General features: G+C 58.4%; 11 protein-coding genes across 11 annotated transcripts; 5 read left to right on the plus strand and 6 right to left on the minus strand.

Moving 5' to 3' along the window:
- The first annotated feature begins 77 nt into the window (after positions 1-77).
- Positions 78-1,227, plus strand: FA10DRAFT_266949 (PRP38-domain-containing protein). The gene has a single exon (XM_025521714.1). The coding sequence runs from the start codon at positions 174-176 to the stop codon at positions 1,143-1,145; it is 972 nt and encodes a 323-aa protein (XP_025377674.1). The 5' UTR covers positions 78-173; the 3' UTR covers positions 1,146-1,227.
- Positions 1,228-2,211: 984 nt separating this feature from the next.
- Positions 2,212-3,249, minus strand: FA10DRAFT_275196 (DUF55-domain-containing protein; the record flags this gene model as incomplete). The annotated part of the gene is made up of 3 exons (XM_025523254.1): positions 2,212-2,433; positions 2,512-3,061; positions 3,227-3,249. The coding sequence occupies 3 exons, from the start codon at positions 3,247-3,249 to the stop codon at positions 2,212-2,214; spliced, it is 795 nt and encodes a 264-aa protein (XP_025377675.1).
- A 178-nt stretch (positions 3,250-3,427) lies between these two features.
- On the plus strand, positions 3,428-5,209 carry FA10DRAFT_260306 (MFS general substrate transporter; the record flags this gene model as incomplete). The annotated part of the gene is made up of 3 exons (XM_025520004.1): positions 3,428-3,856; positions 3,943-4,171; positions 4,263-5,209. 3 exons carry the CDS (start codon positions 3,428-3,430, stop codon positions 5,207-5,209), a joined length of 1,605 nt encoding a protein of 534 aa, XP_025377676.1.
- A 482-nt stretch (positions 5,210-5,691) lies between these two features.
- Positions 5,692-6,166, plus strand: FA10DRAFT_260307 (thioredoxin; the record flags this gene model as incomplete). Its single annotated transcript, XM_025520005.1, has 3 exons — positions 5,692-5,736; positions 5,804-6,055; positions 6,140-6,166. The coding sequence occupies 3 exons, from the start codon at positions 5,692-5,694 to the stop codon at positions 6,164-6,166; spliced, it is 324 nt and encodes a 107-aa protein (XP_025377677.1).
- A 515-nt stretch (positions 6,167-6,681) lies between these two features.
- FA10DRAFT_266951 (hypothetical protein) lies at positions 6,682-7,618 on the minus strand. The gene is made up of 3 exons (XM_025521715.1): positions 7,247-7,618; positions 6,938-7,172; positions 6,682-6,876 (listed from the first exon to the last, which is right to left on the minus strand). The coding sequence occupies exons 1-3, from the start codon at positions 7,598-7,600 to the stop codon at positions 6,761-6,763; spliced, it is 705 nt and encodes a 234-aa protein (XP_025377678.1). The 5' UTR covers positions 7,601-7,618; the 3' UTR covers positions 6,682-6,760.
- Positions 7,619-7,778: 160 nt separating this feature from the next.
- On the minus strand, positions 7,779-8,957 carry FA10DRAFT_266952 (putative TIM17-mitochondrial inner membrane import translocase subunit). The gene is made up of 5 exons (XM_025521716.1): positions 8,673-8,957; positions 8,395-8,581; positions 8,259-8,321; positions 8,116-8,176; positions 7,779-8,034 (listed from the first exon to the last, which is right to left on the minus strand). The coding sequence occupies exons 1-5, from the start codon at positions 8,802-8,804 to the stop codon at positions 7,980-7,982; spliced, it is 498 nt and encodes a 165-aa protein (XP_025377679.1). The 5' UTR covers positions 8,805-8,957; the 3' UTR covers positions 7,779-7,979.
- A 186-nt stretch (positions 8,958-9,143) lies between these two features.
- FA10DRAFT_266953 (hypothetical protein) lies at positions 9,144-12,235 on the minus strand. Its single transcript, XM_025521717.1, has one exon. The coding sequence runs from the start codon at positions 12,004-12,006 to the stop codon at positions 9,457-9,459; it is 2,550 nt and encodes an 849-aa protein (XP_025377680.1). The 5' UTR covers positions 12,007-12,235; the 3' UTR covers positions 9,144-9,456.
- An 832-nt stretch (positions 12,236-13,067) lies between these two features.
- FA10DRAFT_114252 (hypothetical protein) lies at positions 13,068-16,496 on the minus strand. Its single transcript, XM_025517888.1, has 3 exons — positions 16,367-16,496; positions 14,036-16,167; positions 13,068-13,965 (listed from the first exon to the last, which is right to left on the minus strand). Exons 2-3 carry the CDS (start codon positions 16,163-16,165, stop codon positions 13,276-13,278), a joined length of 2,820 nt encoding a protein of 939 aa, XP_025377681.1. The 5' UTR covers positions 16,166-16,167; positions 16,367-16,496; the 3' UTR covers positions 13,068-13,275.
- Positions 16,497-17,921: 1,425 nt separating this feature from the next.
- Positions 17,922-18,767, minus strand: FA10DRAFT_279609 (Sm-like ribonucleo protein). The gene is made up of 4 exons (XM_025523551.1): positions 18,678-18,767; positions 18,523-18,591; positions 18,342-18,457; positions 17,922-18,276 (listed from the first exon to the last, which is right to left on the minus strand). Exons 1-4 carry the CDS (start codon positions 18,745-18,747, stop codon positions 18,088-18,090), a joined length of 444 nt encoding a protein of 147 aa, XP_025377682.1. The 5' UTR covers positions 18,748-18,767; the 3' UTR covers positions 17,922-18,087.
- Positions 18,768-18,900: 133 nt separating this feature from the next.
- On the plus strand, positions 18,901-19,697 carry FA10DRAFT_266956 (hypothetical protein). The gene is made up of 3 exons (XM_025521718.1): positions 18,901-19,076; positions 19,143-19,367; positions 19,432-19,697. Exons 1-3 carry the CDS (start codon positions 18,951-18,953, stop codon positions 19,687-19,689), a joined length of 609 nt encoding a protein of 202 aa, XP_025377683.1. The 5' UTR covers positions 18,901-18,950; the 3' UTR covers positions 19,690-19,697.
- Positions 19,698-19,877: 180 nt separating this feature from the next.
- Positions 19,878-22,114, plus strand: FA10DRAFT_286194 (hypothetical protein; the record flags this gene model as incomplete). Its single annotated transcript, XM_025524058.1, has 5 exons — positions 19,878-19,939; positions 20,008-20,603; positions 20,661-21,385; positions 21,440-22,017; positions 22,078-22,114. 5 exons carry the CDS (start codon positions 19,878-19,880, stop codon positions 22,112-22,114), a joined length of 1,998 nt encoding a protein of 665 aa, XP_025377684.1.
- Positions 22,115-22,185: the final 71 nt, after the last annotated feature.

Genomic DNA, 22,185 nt, shown 5'->3' on the forward strand with positions numbered 1-22,185 from the left:
TGCGTTTTCCGATTGCGTACGGCGGGCCGCACGTCAAGTTTTGTCAGCGGCCTGGAGAAATTATGTCTGAGAGATAGCTTTGCCGAATTCCGATTACGATCCATTTCATCCATCCAAGGGCAGAGCAGAGCACAAGGACAGAGAAAGAGACAGGTCGAGGGTCTCGAGCAGCCATGGCCAATACGACGCATCGCGGTGCGCTGCACATCCACGGCACCAACCCGCAGTTTCTCGTCGAAAAGGTCATCCGGGCGAGGATCTACGACTCGCTCTACTGGAAGGAGCACTGCTTCGCCCTGACGGCTGAGACACTCATCGATCGGGCCCTGGAGCTCCACTATGTGGGAGGCACGTATGGCGTCCAAAAGGTGTCTCCCTTTCTCTGCCTCGTCCTCAAGCTGCTCCAGCTACAGCCAGAGAGGGAGATCATTCTCGAATATCTCGCCGCAGAGGAGTTCAAGTACCTCAGGGCGCTCGCCGCCATGTACGTCCGCCTCACCTTTCGAGCCGTGGACGTGTACGAGACGCTGGAGCCGCTGCTCAACGACAGTAGGAAACTTCGGTGGCGAGACATGAGTGGGGCCTATCGCCTCTCGCACATGGACGACTTCGTCGATGAGCTGCTCACGCAGGAGAGGGCATGCGACCTCATCCTGCCCCGACTGACCAGGCGAGACGTGGTCGAAGAGACCGAAGGACTGGCACCGCGCATCAGCAAGCTCGAAGACGCACTCCTGCACGGCAAGATTGACGCTGCAAAGGGCAATGGTGAAGACGGGAGCGGAGCCGAGAGCGACGATTCTGCAAAGCACGAATTGGCCGAGCGAAAGGAAAGGGTCGAGAGAGCGCGCAGGCTCAGGGAAGAGCGCATGGCCGAGGACGACAAAGCGGCGAGCATGGCCATGGGCAACGTCGATGACTACCCGTCCCAAGAAGAGGACGAGAATGCGGACGAAGAAAGGTTCGTCAGTCGAAGCCCCAGCAGGAGCGCCTCGCCAGCGAATGGCTACGTCTCGCGATCGCCGAGCCGAAGCCCAGATCGAGAGGGTAACGGCTATGTTTCGAGGTCTCCAAGTCGAAGTCCAGACAGGCAGGGCAACGGCTACGTCTCGAGATCTCCAAGTAGAAGTCCTGACCGGTCCTGAAACATATCGTCATCATCGAAACAACCACATCATCAATTGTACACTATCACTTCATCTTTGTTCAAGAATGCATCTTCGAGCTCACTACCTCCCTCAATCCAGCCTTTGCTTCCCTCGAGCGTTGTTTCCAGGTAATAATGTCTGAGTGCAGACCTAGTAGGTCACAAAGACGGCGCTTTGCTTATGCTTTCCTCTTCTTCACTCAATTTTTTTTTTCTCTTTCGATCCAAAACTTTCTTCGTCAATTTTTTTTCCTATTTCCTGAGGCAGGTCGTTCGTTCGCTGGTAGCAAGGACACACAAATGGCATCGGGACAGAATGAAAGCAAACAAGGTCCATTGAAAGGGAAGGAACTAAATACAAGAAAAGTCGTGTGCAAGCAGAGCCCTCTCAGAACTGCACCGCCATCCTTCGCCTCGCCGTCGACCGCTCCATGCGGAGGGTCTTGAAAACGGTTGGGCGCAAGTTCGTCCTGGGCGACTGGGCCCTTTGTCCTTGTCTAGGATGACGGCGTGTCCTCATCGTCGAGGGTGATTGTTGCAACTGCTTAGAGCAGGCCAGACCAGGAGATCACTGTATAACATGATTCCGTGAAGTTGGTCGTTAGAGAAAACGATGAGGATGCCCGACTCCGCCCCTTCTTATACCCTGCCGCCCAGCGGATTTCGGAGTCCAAAGTGAAAATTTTATCTGCTCTTGCTGCTGAGGCCACGTGGAACGGCCTATATATTTCTCAGATCTGTACAGTGATACGACAAAAGTCGTGCGTGCGCTGGTTTTTCGCGTCTCCAACAGAATGAATCTTTCGAGAACACGGAACAAACACGATGAAGAGGAGCAAGAAGTCACGAGTCAACAGATTATGAGCTCAATGGCGTCGTCGGGTCCGGGTCGAGGTCTTCGCTGACGCTCGACCTCTCCGATGGAATCCATCAGCTCGCCCGAAGCACCTCCTCAACTCAGTCAGCCAATGCGGCCACGCCGAGCGCCCAGGCCTCCAATCTTGAATGTGGATGTAGTCGTAGTATATAGGATGTATGGTACAGATGATCGTAGCAACGATTCATTACCGCTTGGCCCTCTTGCTCCGTCGAGATCCATCGGCTTCCTTGTCCTTCTCGGCTTTCGCACCTTTGCTCGGACCTTTCTGATCTTCATCTTTGGAGTCGCTTGGCCGCTTCTTGACTTCCTTTGTCTTTCCCTTCGGGTTCCACTTCCCGGGCCAGTCAGTCCAGCCTCCCTTGTCGCCAAGGCGCAGGATGGCCTCATATGCCCTCTGCTCCACTGACTGCAACAGGTAATCCAAGTGCTTAGCTCTGAGCGTCTGCCATGAAAGCACTCTTTGGTATAACGAAATGACACACACCTGAACACTCAGTCTGCCACGATTGAGGAGTTGCATCTTTGAAATGGCCTCAATGTCCTGCTTGTCGAGATACTCGAGGTCCTGCTCTGCGGCCTTGGCCGCCGCGAGGTGCTGCAGGAGCGCCAGGGGCACGAGGTTGGGGAGCCTCCGGTCGAGCTTGACGTCAACCATGAACCACTTGGGGCTCTCCTTGTCCGTTTTTGGGTCAAAGTACGGGTGCTTGGGGTCCCATGCTGTGTGGTCCGGGTATCCCTGCCGGACGATGGTGGCGAGGCCCGCTACGCCGGGCAACTTGCAGTTGCTGTGGTAGAAGAGGACCTTGTCGCCAATGCGCATTCGGTCGCGCATCATCGAGCGCGCCTCGGGATTGCGCACGCCGTCCCAGGACGTCGTCTGGTCCTTTGCACGCTCAAAGTGGTCGATGCTGAAGGCCACATCGACTCCCTTTTCCAGGCGCGAATCTGGCTCCGCCTTCATGAGCCAGTGGCGTGGCCCGCCGCTGGTCTTACCAGCATCGGCCGTCGTCGTCGTCGTCGCTGTCGTCGCTGCGCTGTTGCCCCCGCTTTCATCAAGGCTCTTCCCCGCATCGACCTTGGCGGTGCGACTGCTGCTGCTGTCGTTGCTGCTCTTGTTCCTCCTTGGCGCCATGTTTCTCCGAATCCAAATTGTTTCTGCGCCTAGCCTCGATTTTCGATGGACATGGAATCGCAGGAACAATTGGGCACGGGCGCACGCCATCGGCTGAAAGGAGTTGGAAATCTAAAAAGTTGTCGTTTTAGGCTAATCGTTCCCGCACCAAGACGACGTTCCTGCACGCTCCACGCGGTCTGACGCAACGCACGGTCGCTTCGCTTCTCAACTAGTCCCGGAAGGTGTTAGATCAGTGTTGCAATCAGCAAGCTTGGAGACGACCACCATGGAGAGGATGAGCGACGCAAAGAATAGCATCGAGATGAATGGGACGACGCGGGCGCAGTCCCTCGAGGATGAGGAGCAACAACAGCAGCAGCACGAGCCCATAGCCAAGCCAGGCACCGAGCCTGAATCTGGCGGCGTTCAGGAGAAGAAATACGTCGAAGTCTCGTTTGATGATGGCTACTTTCCAGATCAGTTCAAGGACCCGCAAAAGATGCCACCGGCGCGCTTCTACCTCGGCATGGCCGTCATTGCCTACAACGCCTTTATTCTCTCCCTCTATGCCAGTGCCTACCTCTATGTGGCACCCTACGCCCAGGAAGAGTTCCACACGGGCGAGCAAGTGAGCCGCCTGCCCTTTGTTTTCTACGTCATGGTCTGGGGTGTGGGCACTCTCTTCCTCGTGCCCCTTGCGGATCTGTATGGCCGGGTGAGTGTCCTGGTCTACGTTCTTTTCGCTACTTTTTGAGAGCAACTGTCTTGCTAATGGCACCGTGCATACGGAAACTGGGCTAGAAACCAATCTTCATCACTAGCTGTGCGCTCTGGGTCATCTGGCATATCGGAGCGGCGAGGGCCAATAACATGGCCACGCTGACGGTCACGCGTGCTTTTGCCGGGCTCGTCGGCACAGCGACACTCGCCGTCGGAGGCTCATACGCTGTCGAGGCGGCCCAGGGCCTCGTCGTGGCAAAGGGCATCGTCATCTACAGCTGCGGTGTCTTTCTGGGCCCCGCCATTGGCCGTGAGTACCTCATTGCTCGGGCTAGTCTATTGTGCCCAGCGTGACAGAGAATCGGAGGACACCCCCCCTCGCTGACAGCCTCTCTCTGCAGCCCTCATTGGAGGCGCGGTTGCCAACTACGTGACCAACGATAATCAGGAAAAGGCCGGCTGGCGCTGGGTCTTTTACTCTGCCATCATCGCTGGCGTCATCTCGGTTGTCCTCTTCATCTTCGTCTATCCGGAGACGAATCGATCGGTGCTGCTGCAGCGCAAGGCGCGCCTGATCCGCAAGCAGTACCCACATCTGGACGTCCGCCTGGGCTTTGAGCCACCAAAGTTCGGCGAAAAAGTCGTGTACATTGCCACGACGGCGGGCAAGATGATCATTACGGAGCCCATTGTCATCTTCATCAGTCTGTGGCAGACGACGGTGCTCGGCGTCCTCTACCTCTTCTTTGAGGCCTTCCCAATCGTCTACGGACCCAAGGACCTCTACTATGCCAATAGCGGGTACAACTTCAACGCGTTCCAGATCGGTCTGGCATTCTTGGGCATTGGGCTGGGTATCACACTCGGCGGCGTGTACGGCTTTACGCTCGACCTCAAGTTCTACGTCAAGATGGTGATGGCCCGCAGGGGCGCACGGCCACCCGAGCTGCGCGCCTACCTCGGCATCGGCTCGTCGGTGCTGGCGACGGTGAGCCTTTTCTGGTTCGGCTTCACGACATACAGCGATTCGGTCCACTGGATCGTCTCAATCATTGCCAGCGTCTTTTACGGCATGAGTGTCATGGGTGTGCTCCTCGTCACGATTGGCTACACCGTCGACGCCTACGGGCCCAAGTCCGGCGCGGCCTTTGCGGCCGAAGCCCTCATCCGGTCCTGCATTACCGCAATCCTGCCCCTGTTTGGCGACAAAATGTTCCAGAACCTGGGGCCTCGCTATGCGGTCCTCATTCTCGCCCTCATCAGCTTGGCCGAGATTGCTATTCCCGTCGTTGCGCTCCTGTACGGCAAGACGATCCGTGGCTGGTCTAATCTGGCCGTCAAGGGATGAGCCGTATACCTGCTCGTACATTCATCCGCCTCCTCATCTATTTTTTCGTACAGTGGCTCGTTGACGGGAGAAAACACACCGTGGCAGGTCGACGGTAGAATAGGCACCGTGTGATCCGAGCGCAATATCAACCTCAATTAGGAGGATTGTTCAGGCCACGTGGAGAGCCTATACAATACGGTAATCTTCCGACTTGTACTGTTGTCAGCATTGAAGAATACTGATAAAAACCACGCGTCAACAGCTGCCAATAGCAAATTGCTTCTGAGCACGTCTTTTCTGCACGCGTAAACGCCGGGCTGGCTGTAGAGAGCCGAGGTTAAGGGAAGGCTTCGCGATTTTCTCCACTCGGAACGAGACCTGCATTTCTTGTTCTCCAACAACCAAGATATATGGCCACTACGCTGCTGAGCAACTCGATCAGACGCACAGCATTCACCTCCGCACAACACCTTCGCTACTTTTCATCAACTCGCACAGCCATGTCGGTCAAGGCCATCACGTCTTATGACGACTTCAAGAAGATCGTGGGTGCTTGCTTGCTTGGCTTTGAATAAACGTGCAGGCCGTGCTGACTTTTGATGACCACAATAGATCGCCCAGGACAAGGTGACAGCCATCGACTTCTGGGCTACATGGTGCGGACCCTGCAAGATGATCTCGCCCATGTTTGAGAAGCTCGCTGCCGCGGCCGATGCCGACAAGATTGAGTTCTACAAGGTCGATGTCGACGAGCAGGGCCAGATTGCCGAGGAGGTCGGCATCAAGGCCATGCCTACCTTTGTCTTCTTCAAGGACGGCAAGAAGATCAAGGAAACCGTCGGCGCGAACCCCGGTGCCCTCGATGTGAGTTGCACATCGTCGCTTTTGGTGGCTGGTCCAATCCTCCGATAACTGATGTCCTTTTATTTTTTTTCTTCATGCTCACAGGCCAGCATCAAGGAGGTTTCTGCTTAATTTCCTATCTCTCCCGAGACAATCGAGACAAACACATAATCTGTTGCACCCTTCTCTTGATTCTGTACACCCCGTCCATTGTTTGGGCTTTCAGTCGAAAGAATGAAAGCAGATGCTGTTGCAGAGAAACCGTTGCATGGCTGCACGTGATGCAACAGAGCTTCTGCCCTTTTTTTGTCGGACTGGACAAGCGTTTTTTCTTCTTCTTTAACGCTTCGTGTCAAAAGACACAGACCCCGACCGCTCAAAAAGCACCTCTACATCTTCGAGATGGGGCCGGGGCATCTGATGCTCTGCGCCCTATCCATGACCCGTACGAGGCCGTCATAGCGTCTCTTTGTCGGCGAGCAAGTTTCCTCCTAGCTGGGGAAACGACGATGGGGCTGGGTGCGTGAGGGGACTACTTCTTCTTTCTCCTCTGGAGAGAGCAGCGGGGGACGCGCCTTCGTGCCGTTCCCATGACCCCTCTCGCAAGGTTCCGTTGTACATTCCTTCCGTTCCTGCTCGATCTTTAGGTCTGAATGATTGAATGCATTGAGAGGGATTGCTGCAATAGTACAAATGAGTCGGGAAGAAAGTGCATTATTGTCTGCTTCATTGTTCTTGTCTGGCCGCGAGACGCTGCTGAAAGTCTCGAAGAGCGCCTACTGATGCGCCAGTGGCTGTCGCAAGCACCAGCGCCCTCCTTGACAAAGGGCCGGGGAGACGATCTGTTGCAACAACGTGTCAGCCTCAGCCTTTGCAGAGACGAAGAGGGCGAACCGAACTCACAGAGGATCGAAGCACCCGTCGCGATCCCGAGGCCTGCCACTCCGCCATCCAGCCATCTTCCCAGCGGCAGCTCGAGGTCACCTTGGGCCTTTGACAGCTTCAACGACGTGTCCAGATACCTCGCTCTCAGCTCGCCCATCGCCCTCTCGAGCCCGACCCACGCCAACGTCCACACGCCCACCCTTGCCCCAGTCCGGAGCCCACCTACAACAGCGGCGAGCAGCACTCGGTAGTTCTGTGTCCAAGGCAAGGGAGCGCATGCGTCAGTTGAGTCATTCAGAGCTTCCAGGAGAAGCAAGGGCAACAGACCTTTGTCTTGTTGTAAAAGTACCATCCTTGGACAGTATCGGGTCGCCGGTGCGCATTCTCCGCCATGAAGACTAGCGAGGCCCGGTTGGCCGACTGATACATGCCGGCACAGAAACCGAGCGCAAAGCCTGTGACCGGTATTGACCAGAGGGGGCCGGCGTCAGTATCGGCGTCGGCGTCGGTGACAAGTTCGGTAGGAGAAGCCATCTCGAAGGTGGAGATTGGACGCGGAGGCACAATAGCAGACGCAGCAGCAGCAACAGGAGTAGACGCTTGGGGCTGCGCCTGCTGTGACGGCGGCTCTTGCGGCGAGTCCGAATCTCGCTTTGGCCAAAAGGGTATCCAGGACGACATCTTTGCTAATCACGAAGGAAGAAAGGTCCTCACCGGAGAAAAAAGTCAGCTTGCGACGCGTTTTGACTACTAAAGCGCCATCGGCCGTCGACACCACATCAACTATCACTCGCTTTTGCTACGAGATCATGTTCCATCGCTGTTTGGACAGCCACTACATAGCTTTCTAGGAGCACAATTGAAACAGCGTTGCTCATATCTTCCACTATCTCTTCGTCACAGCACCTTGCACACTCCGGTTCTAGGGTCAGCACAGATTGACCAGTCTGTAATCGAACTTGGCGCAGAGGATACGAAAGAAACTGAGCCGGGAAAGAGTAGTGGTGATTGCGAAATCTTCTAGAGTATACATGTGTCCTGCCGCTGCCCGCGCCCCGAATCATGCTGCCGCCACGGCTGGGGCCGATCCACCAGGCATCGTTTGTGCGTCCGGACTTCGAGGAGAAGACAAAAGAAGGTTAGCTCTTCCTTTCGTCAATGTGCATGAGAAAAAAAGAGAGAGTGGGGGCACTCACATGATGGGTGCGACGGGCTTGTTTGATTCGGCCATGAATCTCTGCATCAGCACGCCCATCCCTGTTGGGTGGACAGAAGAAAGGATGCAGCCAGTCAGCCGTTTGCTCTGGGCGGGCGGTCCAAGCACCGAAGCAGAACTCACCCTCGAAGCAGCCCAGCAAGATTCCACACATGATCCCCGACCCAATCGCGCCCTTTGGACCAGCTTAGCGATCATAGAAGAAAGGTCGTCAGCTCAAACAAGTCGGCAGTGACTGAGAAGCGACCTCTGCACTCACATCGAATCGCCAAGCTTCCTCCGGTGAAGAAGCCGGCAATGATCGAGTTCCAGTGGTCCTCCTTCTGCCGGACTCCCTTGACGGTGCAGTCAAACGTCGAGAACATGGTACCCCAGATGCCAAAGTTGCCTCCCAGCACAGGCGCTCTAGCCTTGATGGCTGCCAGTGCGCCCGGTAGCCTCGATCCCTGTTGCCCGAGCCAGTCAGTAAATTACAATGCTTCCCCTTTCCGCCTGATGGGCGCGGCTTCCCGACATCCGACTGGGATGTGTACTCACCCTCGGCGAATTCCGGCTGCCCTTGATGCCGTGCCAGATCGTCCCGCCGATGGCCCCCATGCTGAATGCGCCTCCGCTGTCGTTGAGAATGACCCATGGGCACGGGTCTCTGGTCCGGTCGGCGTGCGCCATCTTTTGCGTCTCTCTCTCTCCTCTCGGCTCTCCCTGTGTTGATTCTCTCCCTCTCTCCTTTCCTACTCTGGCTGGTGTGAGCTACGACGGCGGCTTCGTTCGTAGATGGTCCAACAAGAGGAGGCTAGCCGCTGCTGCTTCTTCTTTTCGACAATGGAAACGATCGAATGAGCAAGCCAGACCCGTGTCGAAGGAGGGGGAACCTCAAATTTTTGGTAAGAGTCACGTGTACTTTTTTGACGGCGGTCAAGTCCACCATGACAGAGAAGAGAACGTGTCTCTTTCAGAAGCGCCGGACCCCTCTCAAGCTGACGGAGACGACAGTCGGAGCAGGCCGAGAAAGGAACAATGACAATGAAATTAGGTGTCAGTGAGGAAAGGAAAAGACAGACAAGAAATATATAAGACAGCGAGTAGGTATTCTACCGTGAAGCGAGGGAAGCCATTGTAAAAGAAATTGTTCTTGAGAGACCGCGAAAGACAAAAGAGAGAGAGAGATCCATGACTAGCTATATGTCTTTAAAGTGAATGATGACCCAATCGAAGAAATGGAGGGGTGGAGGAAAGCAGAGCAGAGAAGATGGAACAAGGTGAGAAGAGATGATGATGACCCGTTGCTACAAGAGATACCCGTTTGTATGTGTTGTGCGATTTATTGGCTGCGCGGTCCCGCGCTCTGGCTTCGAGCCATGATTGATGCACTGCCAGCCGACTCTGTCGCGATGGGGACAGCTGCAGCGGCATGGTGTGGAGCACCAGCACCGCGAGTGGCTGCGTCAAAGTCGATGACCTCGGCAGGCGTTTTGTTAATGATGTCAGCGTAGCTGAAGAAGCTGAGCCTCTTCTTGCTCAGGCTAGGACTGGCGTTCACGCTGCTCGTGTCGTAAGCAGCTTCAGGCACAGCCGTCGACGGCATGGTAGCCGACGAAGGTGACAGCGAGCTGTGCTGGGCGATCGAGCCTCGACTTTTGCGCTCGATCAGGGGGCTCGCAGGCGATTTGGGCGAGGCTGCCATGGAGCTCTGGGGGCTCCTGGGGCTTCGCGTCCCGTACGGACTCGGCTCGTTGATGGACGCGGCGGCAATCGAGGCCGTCAGGTGCTGGAGGCCGACACCGTCATCGAGGCCAAGTCCCTTTGTGTGCGTCGCGGCAAAGGAGCCGGTCCGGCTAGCCGGTTGGCTTGTAATGGCATCGGCCAGACCAGCCAGACTGGCATCCTTGGTTGCGCTCTCGCTGCTCGGCATCACCGCTCCGTCCATGCTCAGGCTTGGGACAGCCGAGACGCCAGCAGGGTCGTTTCCGAACATCGACTGGGGCCCCAGGCCTGGCGAGCTGGGTCGGAACGGATTGGGCATGGGCAGCGATGGCAGCTGCGTCGCCGTAGGGAGAACTGCCTTGGGCAAGTGGCTCACAGGTGCGCCAGAAGTAGCGCCGAGGCTGGCCAGGTTGGTGTGGGAGCCTGAGCCTGACTTGGGCGCCGCTCCAGGTCCCACCGAAGAGGACGTCGACTTGGTGTGAGCGTGGCCCGTCAGACCGGCGGAGGGCGAGGAGAAGACCGAGGTGCCCACGATGCGATTGGGCTGCATCGGCGGGCTAGGGCTCTGGTCCAAGACCTGCTGGACGCCAATCGTCGTCGAGTGCTGTGGTCTGGAGCGCATCGAGGAGCTCGAGCTAATACTGACGTCAGAATTGGGCCGACGGTGGTGGATCCGGTGCACGGCCTGCTCGTCATTGCTCGAAGCGCCGGCAGCGGCGGCGGCGGCGGCAGCAGCAGCAGCAGCAGCAGTAGTAGTAGTAGTCCTACTGTTTGGTGCGAGCCTCTCGGCAATCTGTGCTGCCATGGAGCCCGGTGGTGGTTCGACGCCGCCTGCGCTCGAGAGCGGGGGCGATGGCGAGCTGATCGGTGAGCTGGCCGATGAGGCCTGGGTGGCCTGAACATGGCTATGCGCAGACAGGGCCTGCGCACTCAGCGCGAGCGGTGGCGGCGATGCATGCGGTGCGACAATCTCGAGCTGATCGGCCTCGTCGGAAGTGATGGCCTCGACGGCGTCGTCAAGAACACTGGGAATGGCGACGTCGACGGCCTCCTGCTTGCTCATGACGTGGTGCGAGTCGCGATGCTCAATGTCGCGCTCAAAGATGCTGCTTCCCGTCTCCATCGCCGTGTCTGCGTCGGAGGCGGTGGGTGGCCGTGGCGAGAAGCCTGGAAGCCCGGGGAGGAGGCCAGAGACGCCCACAACGCTGCGAGAGCGGGATGGTGAGGACGTGACAGCAAGGCGGTCCGGCGACGACGGTCGCGTCCGCGAGAGGAAGCGCGACGAGGATGGAGTCATGCTGAACTGGTGGCCGTGCTGTCCGACGAGGGGCGTCGTGGCCGTGGAGCTGGAGCCAGCTGCCGAGAAAGAAGAGCGCATGTGGGTGCCGCCTTGGGGAGCAAGGAGAAAACCAGACAGCTCCTCGGCTGGGCTCTGGGCCGGCGGATGGGCAAAGAGCTTGGACATCGTCATGGCCTCCTTGGGGTCCGACGGCAGCCCGTGCGCAGAGGGAAGTTGGCCGCTGAGCGAGAGACTGACCTGAGAGGCGCTGTGCGAGGCGCTGTGGCCATGGATGCGAGGCGACGAAGAGGGGGCCATCGTCGAAGCAGTGTGCGAGCCAAGGCGATGCGGGAGGCCCGATGCAGAGACTGTCCGGCCAAACTGCGGCCTGGGTGCGGCCGTGGTCGTAGTCGTCGTTGCTCTTGGCGTCTGCACTGGCGCCTGGCCCTGCGGCTGTCCCGGCTGCTCGAAGCGTGCAGGAGGAAGACTGCCCAGAGTAAGCATGGGCGCACCCTGCCTCGTCTGGGTCGAGTCATGGCTCGTCTGCTTGAGCGTCGCAAAGTGGTCTGAAGACGGCGGGAGCACATTGGTCGCTGCCGTCGTCGCGGCCATGTTGTGCGACGGGTGGTAGACGATTCCTGCCCGGCTCGAGGGGCTGCTCGGACCCGGCGAGTTGGGGGCAGGGCTCGTGGCGCCCGTAGCGTCACTCCTCGACGATTCGAGCTCGGCCGTGTCTGGGTTGGAAAAGACGTCGTTGTCGTCCTCGTCTAGCATGCTGTCAAAGCCGTGACCGTCGCCGCCCGTGGGCGAAAGGGACCGGGTGTGGGCGTGCGAGTGGGGTACATTGGTGGAGGTGGGCCGAATAGGGGCAGGCTGCGACGATTCCATTGGATTGCACACGACCCCGTCGTTACTTTAGCGAGGACGACGTGTGGTACGGATGAATGACACCGAGTGAGGGAGAGAGGGGGTGGCACAGATGAAGTCGAGTTCAAGCCGAAAAAAAAAAGGCGAGGTACGGCACAAAAAGAGCTTGGTTGAGGCGTCGTTCACAGGCCACAGGGCAGAAAGGATCCACGACCGGATATGGACAATCGATATATCGAGGCCAAAAGTCAGGCCGTTTCTGCGGGTAGAAGAGAAAGAGATAGAACCGAGCGAGCGTTGTTACCTGTGCGACCGGACCGCGCGTGTAGTGTGGTGCGAGCTGTATGGAGTGAGAACGAGAGAGAGAGAGAGAGAGTGTGTGTGTATGTCTGTGTGAGTGCGTTTGGAGAAAGAAAAAGCTGGAAGCCGAGGCGTTGAATCAAGCCTTAATGACGACCACTTGACGGCTCCAGGGCCACCCCATTTTGCTATTTCCTCCCCGTATTGCACGTGGCAAAGTTTAAAAAACAATGCGCGCCTCTCTTTTCTTTTTTGGACCGACATTCGATTCGATTTGCGCCGTACGGGCCCCTGTGTGTGGCCTCTTCGCATCGGCGAGCAAAGAACAGCTAGTAGTATCGCGCTAGGCAAGGAGGGACCTGGCCGCGCTCATTAGGGACCAGACGACCTTGCGGGGATGCGCGCACATTTAGTTTCGAGCCATGCATCGTACCGCAAAGCAATAGTATTGAGAAGAACACGGCCAAGAAGTAATCACTGGTGCAGGCCGTGCCCGCTTTTCGATCTGTTTAGTGAAAGCAAGCTAGGGCTTTTGCTCGCTGGCTTTGTCAGGGTTAGGGTTCATGTCGCGTGATTGAGCACGCTGACAAGTAGTCCCCGTCGAGCTCCTTTGTGGCCTTCAGATCTGTGCGTCCAACCCGGAATGTAGCGGCCGAGCGTGACAAATTCTGACGTCGACTGTCCTCGGGGCCCCGGCGGTGACTTCTTGGGGTGCAGTTCGAGAGATTCCGTAGGACGCCTCTGCAGCAAGCAGCTCCCGGGAAAAGGGGTAGATTTGTGGCTTATTTTCGTACGGTACGAATTTCCAACACCACACTACCACTTTGCCGTGGTGCGCTCACAGCCGCCTCTGCATCGCCTCCTGCCCTGCCACAAATATACGCCGGCTCCTAGAGAAACTGAATCTCTGAAATTTTTTTTTCCTGAGATTGGCATTTGCGAAGTGAAGTGTTAAAAAAAAGAAGACAATGCTAACAAGACCTAAACAAGTCAATCTTCGAGCCAGCCGACTCTGGGAGCAACCCTAAAGACTCGAACGAGGCCACCCTTGACGTCGTCAAGGCGCAGGCTGACCTCTTCGGGTCCCTTTGCCGCTGAGGCCAGCCTCGAGCCCGTGGAGCCGCCGGCACTGCCGGCCGGTCCCTGAAGGACACAGCGAAGCTTTCTCTTCTTGCTCTCGGACTCGACCACGATGGCAAAGGTGGGCTCCTGGGGTGTGCCAAAGGTGGCGTGGTAGTTTGTGATGCCCCTTTTGCCCTTGAGATCGGCACCGTGAAGCGCAACGACATCGCCCGGCCGGACCTCTTCATCGGCACCGCGGTCGACCGTCGTGCTGCCGGCCTGGGCCAGGATGATGGCGCCAAACGACGAGCCAACGGGACCGAGCGTCTGGGGATTGGCCTTGACGAGATTGGCGACAAAGTCCTTGGACGAGCCTGCCGCAGCCGACTTGGCCGAGACGGCTGCTGAGGCTTGCAAGGCGAGGCCAGCCCCAATCTGCGTCGACCACGACGTCAGCTGGGCGGCCGAGGGCCGTGCGGGGGGAGGTGCATGGCGCTGGGTCACGTTCGTGGCCGCTTCTTCACCGTCGTCGTCCTGGAACTCGACGTACACGAGCGTCGAGCTGTAATCCTCAAATACGAGCTGGACAGTAATGAGATGGCGCGCCACGTTGTTTTGCTGGCAGAGTTTGTCATAGGGTCAGCTGCTGTTCGCTCAATGCCTTGTCTTTCTTGGTGGGGTCACTCACACTAGGCAGACCGCGGATGTCAACAGAGACGAGAGCGTCGGGGCGCTGAAGCGTGGGAGGCAGACGCACGGGATGGAGACCGTGCCGCCACCACTTGGTCGAGGGCATCAGGTCGAGATCGCGAGAGGATCTTGACGGTGGTGCTGCCGCCGATCGAGGAGGTGGGATGGTGGAGGAAGCTGATGGGGAGATGCTAGTAGCCTTGGGAGGAACCGCACGCACGTCTTCCTCGACTGCTTCAGCAGGAGGTGCTGCTTCGGCCTCACGCTGAGGCGGTGGCCGCGAGGGTGGCGCACGAGGTGGCGGGCTGCTGGGCAGCTGGGGTGGGCTCATACTTGCTCGTCGGTCAGGGACGATCGCGGGCTGCTCCTCGTCCTCTTCCGTCTCCTCCTCAGCAGGTGCTGCATGCTGAGCCGAGGTGTCTCGCGAGTGAGTCACGCTGGGCACCGGAGGTCGAATCTGAGACGCTCGACGGCCGAGGCTGGCATCGGGCCCATCACTGCCGGCCTGGTAAGACATGCGCCGCTCAATCGAGTCGGCAGCTTGCATGCTGTGGCGTGATGCTGGCGTCGTTCCTCTAGGCGGCGGGCTGACCGATGGCACCGGGGGCGGACTCTTGGGCACTGGAGGAGGGCTCGCCAGCCGTGGGGCTGTCTCCCTCACAGGCTCCTCATCCTCATCGCCCTGCGCCTCTTCCTCGTCAACTCTGGCTGCACCGCCGGCTGCTAGTGCAATGTCTTCGTTTGCTTCAGGCCCACGCTCGTCGACTGAGCGGGACTCCTCGACGGTTGGCTTCCTGCGAATCGGCATAGGCGCACCCATGATGGGCTGTCCGCCCATGCGGGCCATGCGCTGAGCGAGACTCGCTCGTCTCTGCGCCTCCTGTTGCTCCTCTGATTCCTCCTCTGCCTGCCCCTCCTCGGCAGGAGCAGGTGCGGCCTCATCGTCGTCCTCTGCCTCATCGTCCGAGGTGTCTACGGGCACCGCCATGCGCGGCTTGGGTGCGGTGAGCTGTGGAGGCAGCGCTCGGCTGTCCTCGTCTTCTGCTGCGTGAGTGGCAGCCGCGGGCACTGCCGGGGGAGCAGCGACAGGCTCCATGATCGTCGAGCCTTGCCTGCTTGCCGCCCTCGGCACAGGTGGGGCCCTAGTGGGGGCGGGCGACTGCCGAGCTCCCTCTTCGTCTGCGACCAGGGGAGGAGGCGACAAGGGCGTCTTTGGGACGGGAGGACGTGCGCTTGGCGGGCGCGGCGGCGCGCTGCTCGGAGGAGGCGGCGAGGCGACAGGCACCGGTGGCATTCGCGCGTTGGTCGGCTCACCATGCCCAGGCTCGCGCGCAGCAGCAGCAGCAGCAGCAGCAGCAGCAGTGGCAGTATCACCATGAGTCACCGCACCCGTTGTAACTTCATCGCGGTTTTCGTCTTCGTCTTCGTCTTCATCTTCATCGGCAAGCTTGAGATTCTCCTGCAGCTGCGTCGGCAGCTCCGTGTCGGTATCGTCTTGCTGGCTCTGCACGAACTCATCGAGGCGGCGCGCCTGCTCACGCATTTCAATCTCGGACGCTGGTGTCGTTGGACTGGGCTCCCCACTGGCTCCGTTCCTGTCGCCAGGAATGAGAAGCGAGGCGGTGCGAGCCTCTGTTCTTTCGCCTTCGTCTGCTGAAATGGCAGCAGGCGCCGCTCCGATGTGATCTTCCTCTTGGACCGTCTCGGAAACCGGTTCTTCGGTCATGGGTGCATCGCTTACGGCTTCGGTGTCTTTCTGAGGGGGAGCAGAGGTCGCTGCAACTGGCGAGACGGTCACATCGCCCGTCGAGCCAGAGTCGACCGACGTCTGCTTCTCCTTGTCTTCCTCCACGGGCTGTGCGCTTCGCTTGCGTCGCGGTGGGGCTGCGCGGCGAGGGACAGCGAGTGTCTTTGGCGCAGATGCGCCTTCCTCTTCTGTGCCTGCTCGCTGAACGGCCTCGTCCTTTGTTGCAGGTTCCTTTTCCTGCACCGGCTCTTGCTGTACCCCTTCAATCTTAGTCTCTTCTGCTGCCGCTGCTGCTGGCTCCTCCTCTTTCTCCTTTGGCTTGGGCTTGGGCGCAGGCACCGGAGCTGGCGCACCAAACATGGGTGGTCCCCCGCCTCCCATTCGTCGCCCGCCGAGCGCTGCCATGCGCTTCGCAATTGCAGCTCGTCTCTCTGCCTCTTTCTCCTCTTCTGTCTTTTCGCTCTCTTCTTCGTCTGGCTGGTCTTCGGTTGCCTGCTCTCCCTCGTCGCCCACATCAGCCCCTTTGACCGCTTCACCCGTCTCAGCATCCTCGCCAGCGGGCGCCTCTCCTGGGACTGCTATGTCTGCATCTTGCGACTGCCGCTCGGCCCCATCGTCGACTGTCCCACTCTTTTCTTCGCTTGACTTTGCAGGTGCCAGCTCTGACTCGGGGTCCGTCGTCGTCGTCGCCGCCCCCGACGTCGGGCCTCCCAGGCCAGCCATGGCAGCCGTTCTCCGATCGGCACCAATACGCTTGGGCGCCGGCTTGGGAGCAGGCACCGGCGCGCTGGCCTGCGTCTCGCCCCTCTGGAGCGCCGCCATGCGCTCCTTGAGGCTGAGCTGAATGCTGCTCTTTGCATCGGCGGCGCTGAAGCCGGCATTGGTGGTGCTTGTGCTTCGCTCCGTCGTCGTCGTCGTCGTCGCCGTCGTCGCCGCTTCTCCCGCTGCATCAGCCGAGGCCGAGGCCGGCGGCGGAGAGGAAGCTGACCCTGCCGACGCTGCTGAAGCAGCGGCAGCGGCGGGTGCGGCTTGCGGCTTCTTCTGCTGCTGGTCCTGCTGGGCCGGGCTCACACCAGGAAGCACCGGCTTGGGCGCACCAGGCGCAGGCGGAGGCCGCTTCCAAGCACCGGGCTTGCCCTTTGGCAACGGCGGCGGCGCCTCGCTCGGCTTGTTGAACGCCGCAATGCGGGCGGCCAGTCCACTGGGCTTTGGTGCAAGCGGTGGCGACGACGGCTTCTTTGGGGGCTCAGCAGCAGCAGCAGCAGCGGGCGGCACTTCTCCTGCCTTGGTGCCGGCTTCAGCTGCCGAGCTCGAATCGCCCTTGGTGGCCCCGGGACTGGTGGGCTGTGGGGCATCCTTTGGCAAGCCGGCCGAGGTCGGCGCTTCGTCCGCCGGCGACGTGGCAGCAGCCACACTCTCAGCTTCTGCAGACGCTGCTGGTGCAGAAGGAGCGGAAGACACAAGAGCAGCCGGCTCAGACTCGACAGGCGCGTCTTCTTTAACGTCTCGCGGCTCGGCTTCCGTCCCCTTCTGGCTCGACTCGTTCTCTGTCGTCGCCACTGCACCTGTTCCAGTCCCAGCTGCAGTGACGCCAGCTCCATCATCCTCTTTCTGTTGCTCTTGCGGTAGTCTCTGAATGTGGCTCGCTGGAAAGGTGCCCGTCTTGGAGCCGTCTAGGCTCTCTCCGACCAGCCACTGGTCATCGTCATCGTCGTCGTCATCGTCATCGTCGTCATCCTTGGGAGCCAGAGCGACGACCCTGATCTCGTCGCCCTTTGCAAAGCTCAGGTCCTACATGCACGCGGGCAAAGAAAAGGCAAATGAATGCGTCATGTTCAGCCCTCCTTCCCCCTCTCCTCTTCCCTCCGCAATGGCCCCTGTCTCGCTCACCTCCTTATGTGGCGACTTGTATTTCTTGAGCGCCACCGCCTTGTACGGATACGACATCGTCACTCTCGTTTCCACAGCTCGGCGTCTTTCCTCCGGGGGCTTTCGTTCGAGGAGCCTGTCTCTCGCCAAGGAAAAAGACTAGGGGCTTCCAAGTTGAGGGGGGGACAATGTCGGCTGGCAGGTGCGTCGCGAGCGTGCTCAGACCACCATTAATCGTCACGTGGCTCACACTCCACCTTGGTCCCCTCGGAGATGCATGCAACCTTGCATTGCTCGCTCTCACAGGGCACCAATGTGGCTCATTTCACAGAGCCCAGGGCCACCAAGCACAGTAGAAACCAAGGAAAATGTAGAGATGGGAAGGGACGACGGAGCGAGGAAGAAGGAGTTGGGTAATTAATGATTGATGGCACTCAGTAACTGTCACCCTCCTGCCCCTCCTCGCAAAAGCCATGCTGTGTCCTCAGGATCTCTGCCTTTCTCTTCTCAATGGCCGCCTTTGCCTCCCGATCAACCTTCCTGGCCTGGACCAGCTGGGGTATGACTTCTGGCCGGACGGGCATGCATATTGACGGCGGCACCTCGTCCTCTTTGTCGAGATCCTAATGGGACGGAGCAACATGTCAGGGACTGCACACATCTCAAAGCAAGGCTTCTCTACACCTACGATTTCGCCCATCAGCACCACATTCTCTCCTCGGACCAGAAGGAGGCCTTGCGGGATATCTGCATATCGGTTGTTGACAAAGACTCTCTCGATGGCTTCGTGCAAGATCAGGTTGGCTACCGGGTTTCCCATCGCGTTCAGTGGTGCAGGCAAGTGACAGGCGGTGTAGCTCGCCACTCACCAAATTGATCGTACGAGCGAAGCACCCCGATCAGCTTCTTTCCATCTCTAAGCACGATGATGACTTTTTCTGGAAGGAGGTAAGGGAGGGCAAGGGAGAGCCAAGGGGTTGAATGTTAGTATATCTCTGACATTATTGCTCCAGGGAGAACTCACTGTCGACACAGTCCACCAGTGACCCCGATGTCGTGAATGCGACGTGTGAAAGAATGGTGTCGGGATCCATTGCGATGTGCTTCTTCGTCGTCCCCGTCGTCGTTCTGTAGAAAGGAAGTCGAGGCGACGAGGGCGCGCCGGGAATTCTGACGGCACTTGCGATGCACGTGACGTCCAGCCATTTGAATTGGGCCCGAGACGCGTCCTTGGTGTTGGAGTCTCCGTCTGGACTCACGCCGAACTCAGATTGTCTCTCGTCTACCTCTTTCGCTCATGGCGCGACCATCTCTGCACCCGGGCGCAGCAGCGAGCATTGGTGGCGGATCGTATGCACCCTCTTCGCAGCTGTTCTCATCTTTAGCGTCCTGCGTAGCCAGCGTTGAGCTGACGGCCTCGACGGTTGGTTTGATTGATGGCCCATGTTGCTTGGACTTCTGCTGACTAGTAGACGGGCCTCTCCATCAGCTCGAGGCATCCAATGACTCGCTGTCGCAATCCACGGGAGACTTTGCGCGCTTTGCCAGGGTTCTCGCCTCCAAGAGACACTTCGACCTCGTTGCAGAGGGCGAAATTCGCGCCGCGAGGGACCACCTGAGCGCCGAAATCGCGCCTCAGCTCAAGGAGCTCATCTTGAGGGCCGAGGAAGCATTGCAGAAGGACGAGAGAGAGGCAAAACTGCTCAAGAGCAAGGTGAGTCTCGTGACACCCAGCACTGGCCCGCCGTTGTGCCCTCACTAACGGTTCTTGCTACTAGGTCTCGCAGCAGACGGCACGTCTGGAACAGCTTGCCAAGGCGCACAACCTTCCGCCTCACCTCGTCAAGCCAAGGTCTGCAGATCAACCAGAACATCAAACCAAGACAGGAGCCGAAGGGAGACGGCAAGGTCTGCCGTCATCACAGACTAGGGAGGAAGGGGCAAGCTTGAAGCGCAACCTAGGAGAGCTCCAGCGACGAAAAGATGGCCTTCAACGGGAGATAGCGGAGATGGAAGCACATGCCGAGAGGGCTTAGGCTGGAAGTGCCCTATATGTAATTGTACAGAACACATTCGATCCACCCGGTCGCCATCGTAATAGGAGGCTGATACCATACCATCCGGCGCGCTGAAGATAAATGTAGCTTACATAAGCTCTCCACTTTAGATTGATTGGATGCATGAGAGAGAAGGAAGCTATTCGGCTTCGATCCTCCCGACCAGCATGTCTGGGACAACGGGCGAGGTCCACGGCAAGGCTCGCCCGGGTCCTAAGGCCTCCTCATGGTGAGTGAATGATCAAGACTGTTCTTCTTTCTGCCCTTTGCGCCTTGCAGTGCTGACTTTCACGCTAGCGGCCACTGCCGAGCGGCTAAATTACGGTGCGATCGAGGTGACCCCTGTTTGCACTGCAGTCGAAAGAACCTGTTGTGTACATACGAAGAGGACCTGTCTCCCACTGCGAAACCAAAGGTGGCGTACGGCCGAAAGAGGAGCGAGACAGAGACGAGAGGTGATACAGAGGGACGAAGGAAGCATGTAGAGCAAACACAAGATCCACCGGATCTCATTATTGAGGAGCTGCGAGAGCGGATCAAGCACCTGGAGCTTCGACTTGCCCGGTCGGAGGCTGCGCACCATCAGAATGCGAACGCAAAGCGTGTATCATTAGCCGACAGCTTGGGCGGTGACAACAGAAACAGCGCGGAAAGTGCCGCCACGACGGTCAAGATGTCGTATCCTGTTCGGAATTTCTCGCATCCTGCCTTTGATTCCCGCAGTTTCACGGCTTCGGCCTCGGCGTCGCTCGCGGTCTTGGACAATCAACGTGAATTGACAAGGGAGCCCGAAAAGGTGGCTAGGCGACCGGATCCAATCCTCGAGCTCATTTGGCCCGGCTGGCCCCTTGAGCTGCCCGAGCCAAGCGTCGTGGTCACCATGTGCGAGCTGTGTTAGTGTTTGGACTTCATCTGTTGACTCGCTCGCTTTTGCTGACTATGACCTGCAGTCTTTGCGAGATCACCCATGCGAGGCGCAATTCACAAACCATCTTTCATGTACGGGCTCCTGCTACCTATCAACTCCCTCGATCGACCTCACCAATGTCTCATCCACGCCATCCTCTCGGCAGCCGCTCCGCTCTCGCCTTACTTTCGTCAGACGGGTCAGAAGCATGCGGGTGCCGTACTTCCCAGCCTTGGCGACCTGAGGACGAGACAGGCACCCGATGACCGGCACCTTGACTTTGCCGAATTCCATATGGCTTGGGCCAGACTGCATGCAGAGCGTGCCGTAATCGTCTACCCGCGCAACCCCCTCGACTGGTGCCAGACGGTGCTCCTGCTCTGTGTCGCCCTGATGGGCATGAATCGGCTCAAAGAAATGCTTCTGTACAGCTCGTACACGTGCCGCTTTCTGTCGCCGTGCGGACTGGACAAGATTCTGCCTTTTGGCCATCCCGAAACGCACAGAATGCTTCCGGGCATCCTTGGTCATGTTCACTCGACAGCCGATGAGGACGAGAGGCGCAAAGTGTTCTGGTACGTCTACATCAACGATGTCTACACCAGCGGACCTGTGCACATGTGGGAGGCGAACCTGTCCGACGATCAGGTCCTCACTTGCCTGCCAATCTTACGACACGGCGATGGGTCGACTCAAGGTGGACAGATGCTCGACGAGGAAGGCCTCTTCATCTTGGGTCCTCGAGACGCCTTCACACTGGAAATCAAGGTGAGATTCACGCGCCGTCTGCGAGGATTCTTGATGCTGATGCACAGAGAGAAGTCTGCCGTGTTGATCAAGCGAGTTCAGCTACTCTTGACGCGCAACCGTATCCATCTTGGTCACGCCCTCGAGCGTCCCTCTGGCTTCTGGGAGCTTGACCGGGCCATCACGTCGTTCCTCTCGACGTTTCCAAGGATCATATCGCTGGACGAAGAGATCTCCTTTGGCCTTGTATCGGCATATAGCAACGCGAACGTGGCGCTCCTCTACCTGCATGAGCACTTCAACTCGACACCGCCATCGCAACTCGACGAGTCACAGCTGCCTCGCTCAGTCAAGCAGATGCTGTACGCCATCGATAACATTGTCGAAGTGGTCAACGGTTTGCTCTCGACATCGGTGGATCTGGTATCGTGCCACCCGCACAACCACGTCTGCTGGTCCGTCGCCGCTCGCTTGATCGCCCGCCAGATCGACTGGTGTAGGGTCCTCGGTCAAGAACAGCGGTGTCCGGATCTCTATCTCAAATTCGACTCGATCGTCGAGCTCCTGAACAGGGCTGCACCCAAGTCGCTGAGAGCGAGAAAGTTCGTCGAACAGCTCCTTCGCGTGCGAGCCGGCGTCCTCTCCGAGTCCATGTACTAGTAAGCTGGTCCTTGCTTCTTCTTCGTTGAGCCATGACTAACCATTGCCTACAGCCTCTTCTTCCTGGCCGACACCATTGTACCGGACTAAATGTTTGGTCATTTTGTCAACAACAAACTTACTCAAGGCAAACAAGCACAAGCACGACCGCCAGGCCTTTA

The sequence above is a fragment of the Acaromyces ingoldii genome, assembly GCF_003144295.1.
Source record: "Acaromyces ingoldii strain MCA 4198 unplaced genomic scaffold FA10scaffold_3, whole genome shotgun sequence".
In the NCBI taxonomy this organism is placed as follows: domain Eukaryota; kingdom Fungi; phylum Basidiomycota; class Exobasidiomycetes; order Exobasidiales; family Cryptobasidiaceae; genus Acaromyces; species Acaromyces ingoldii.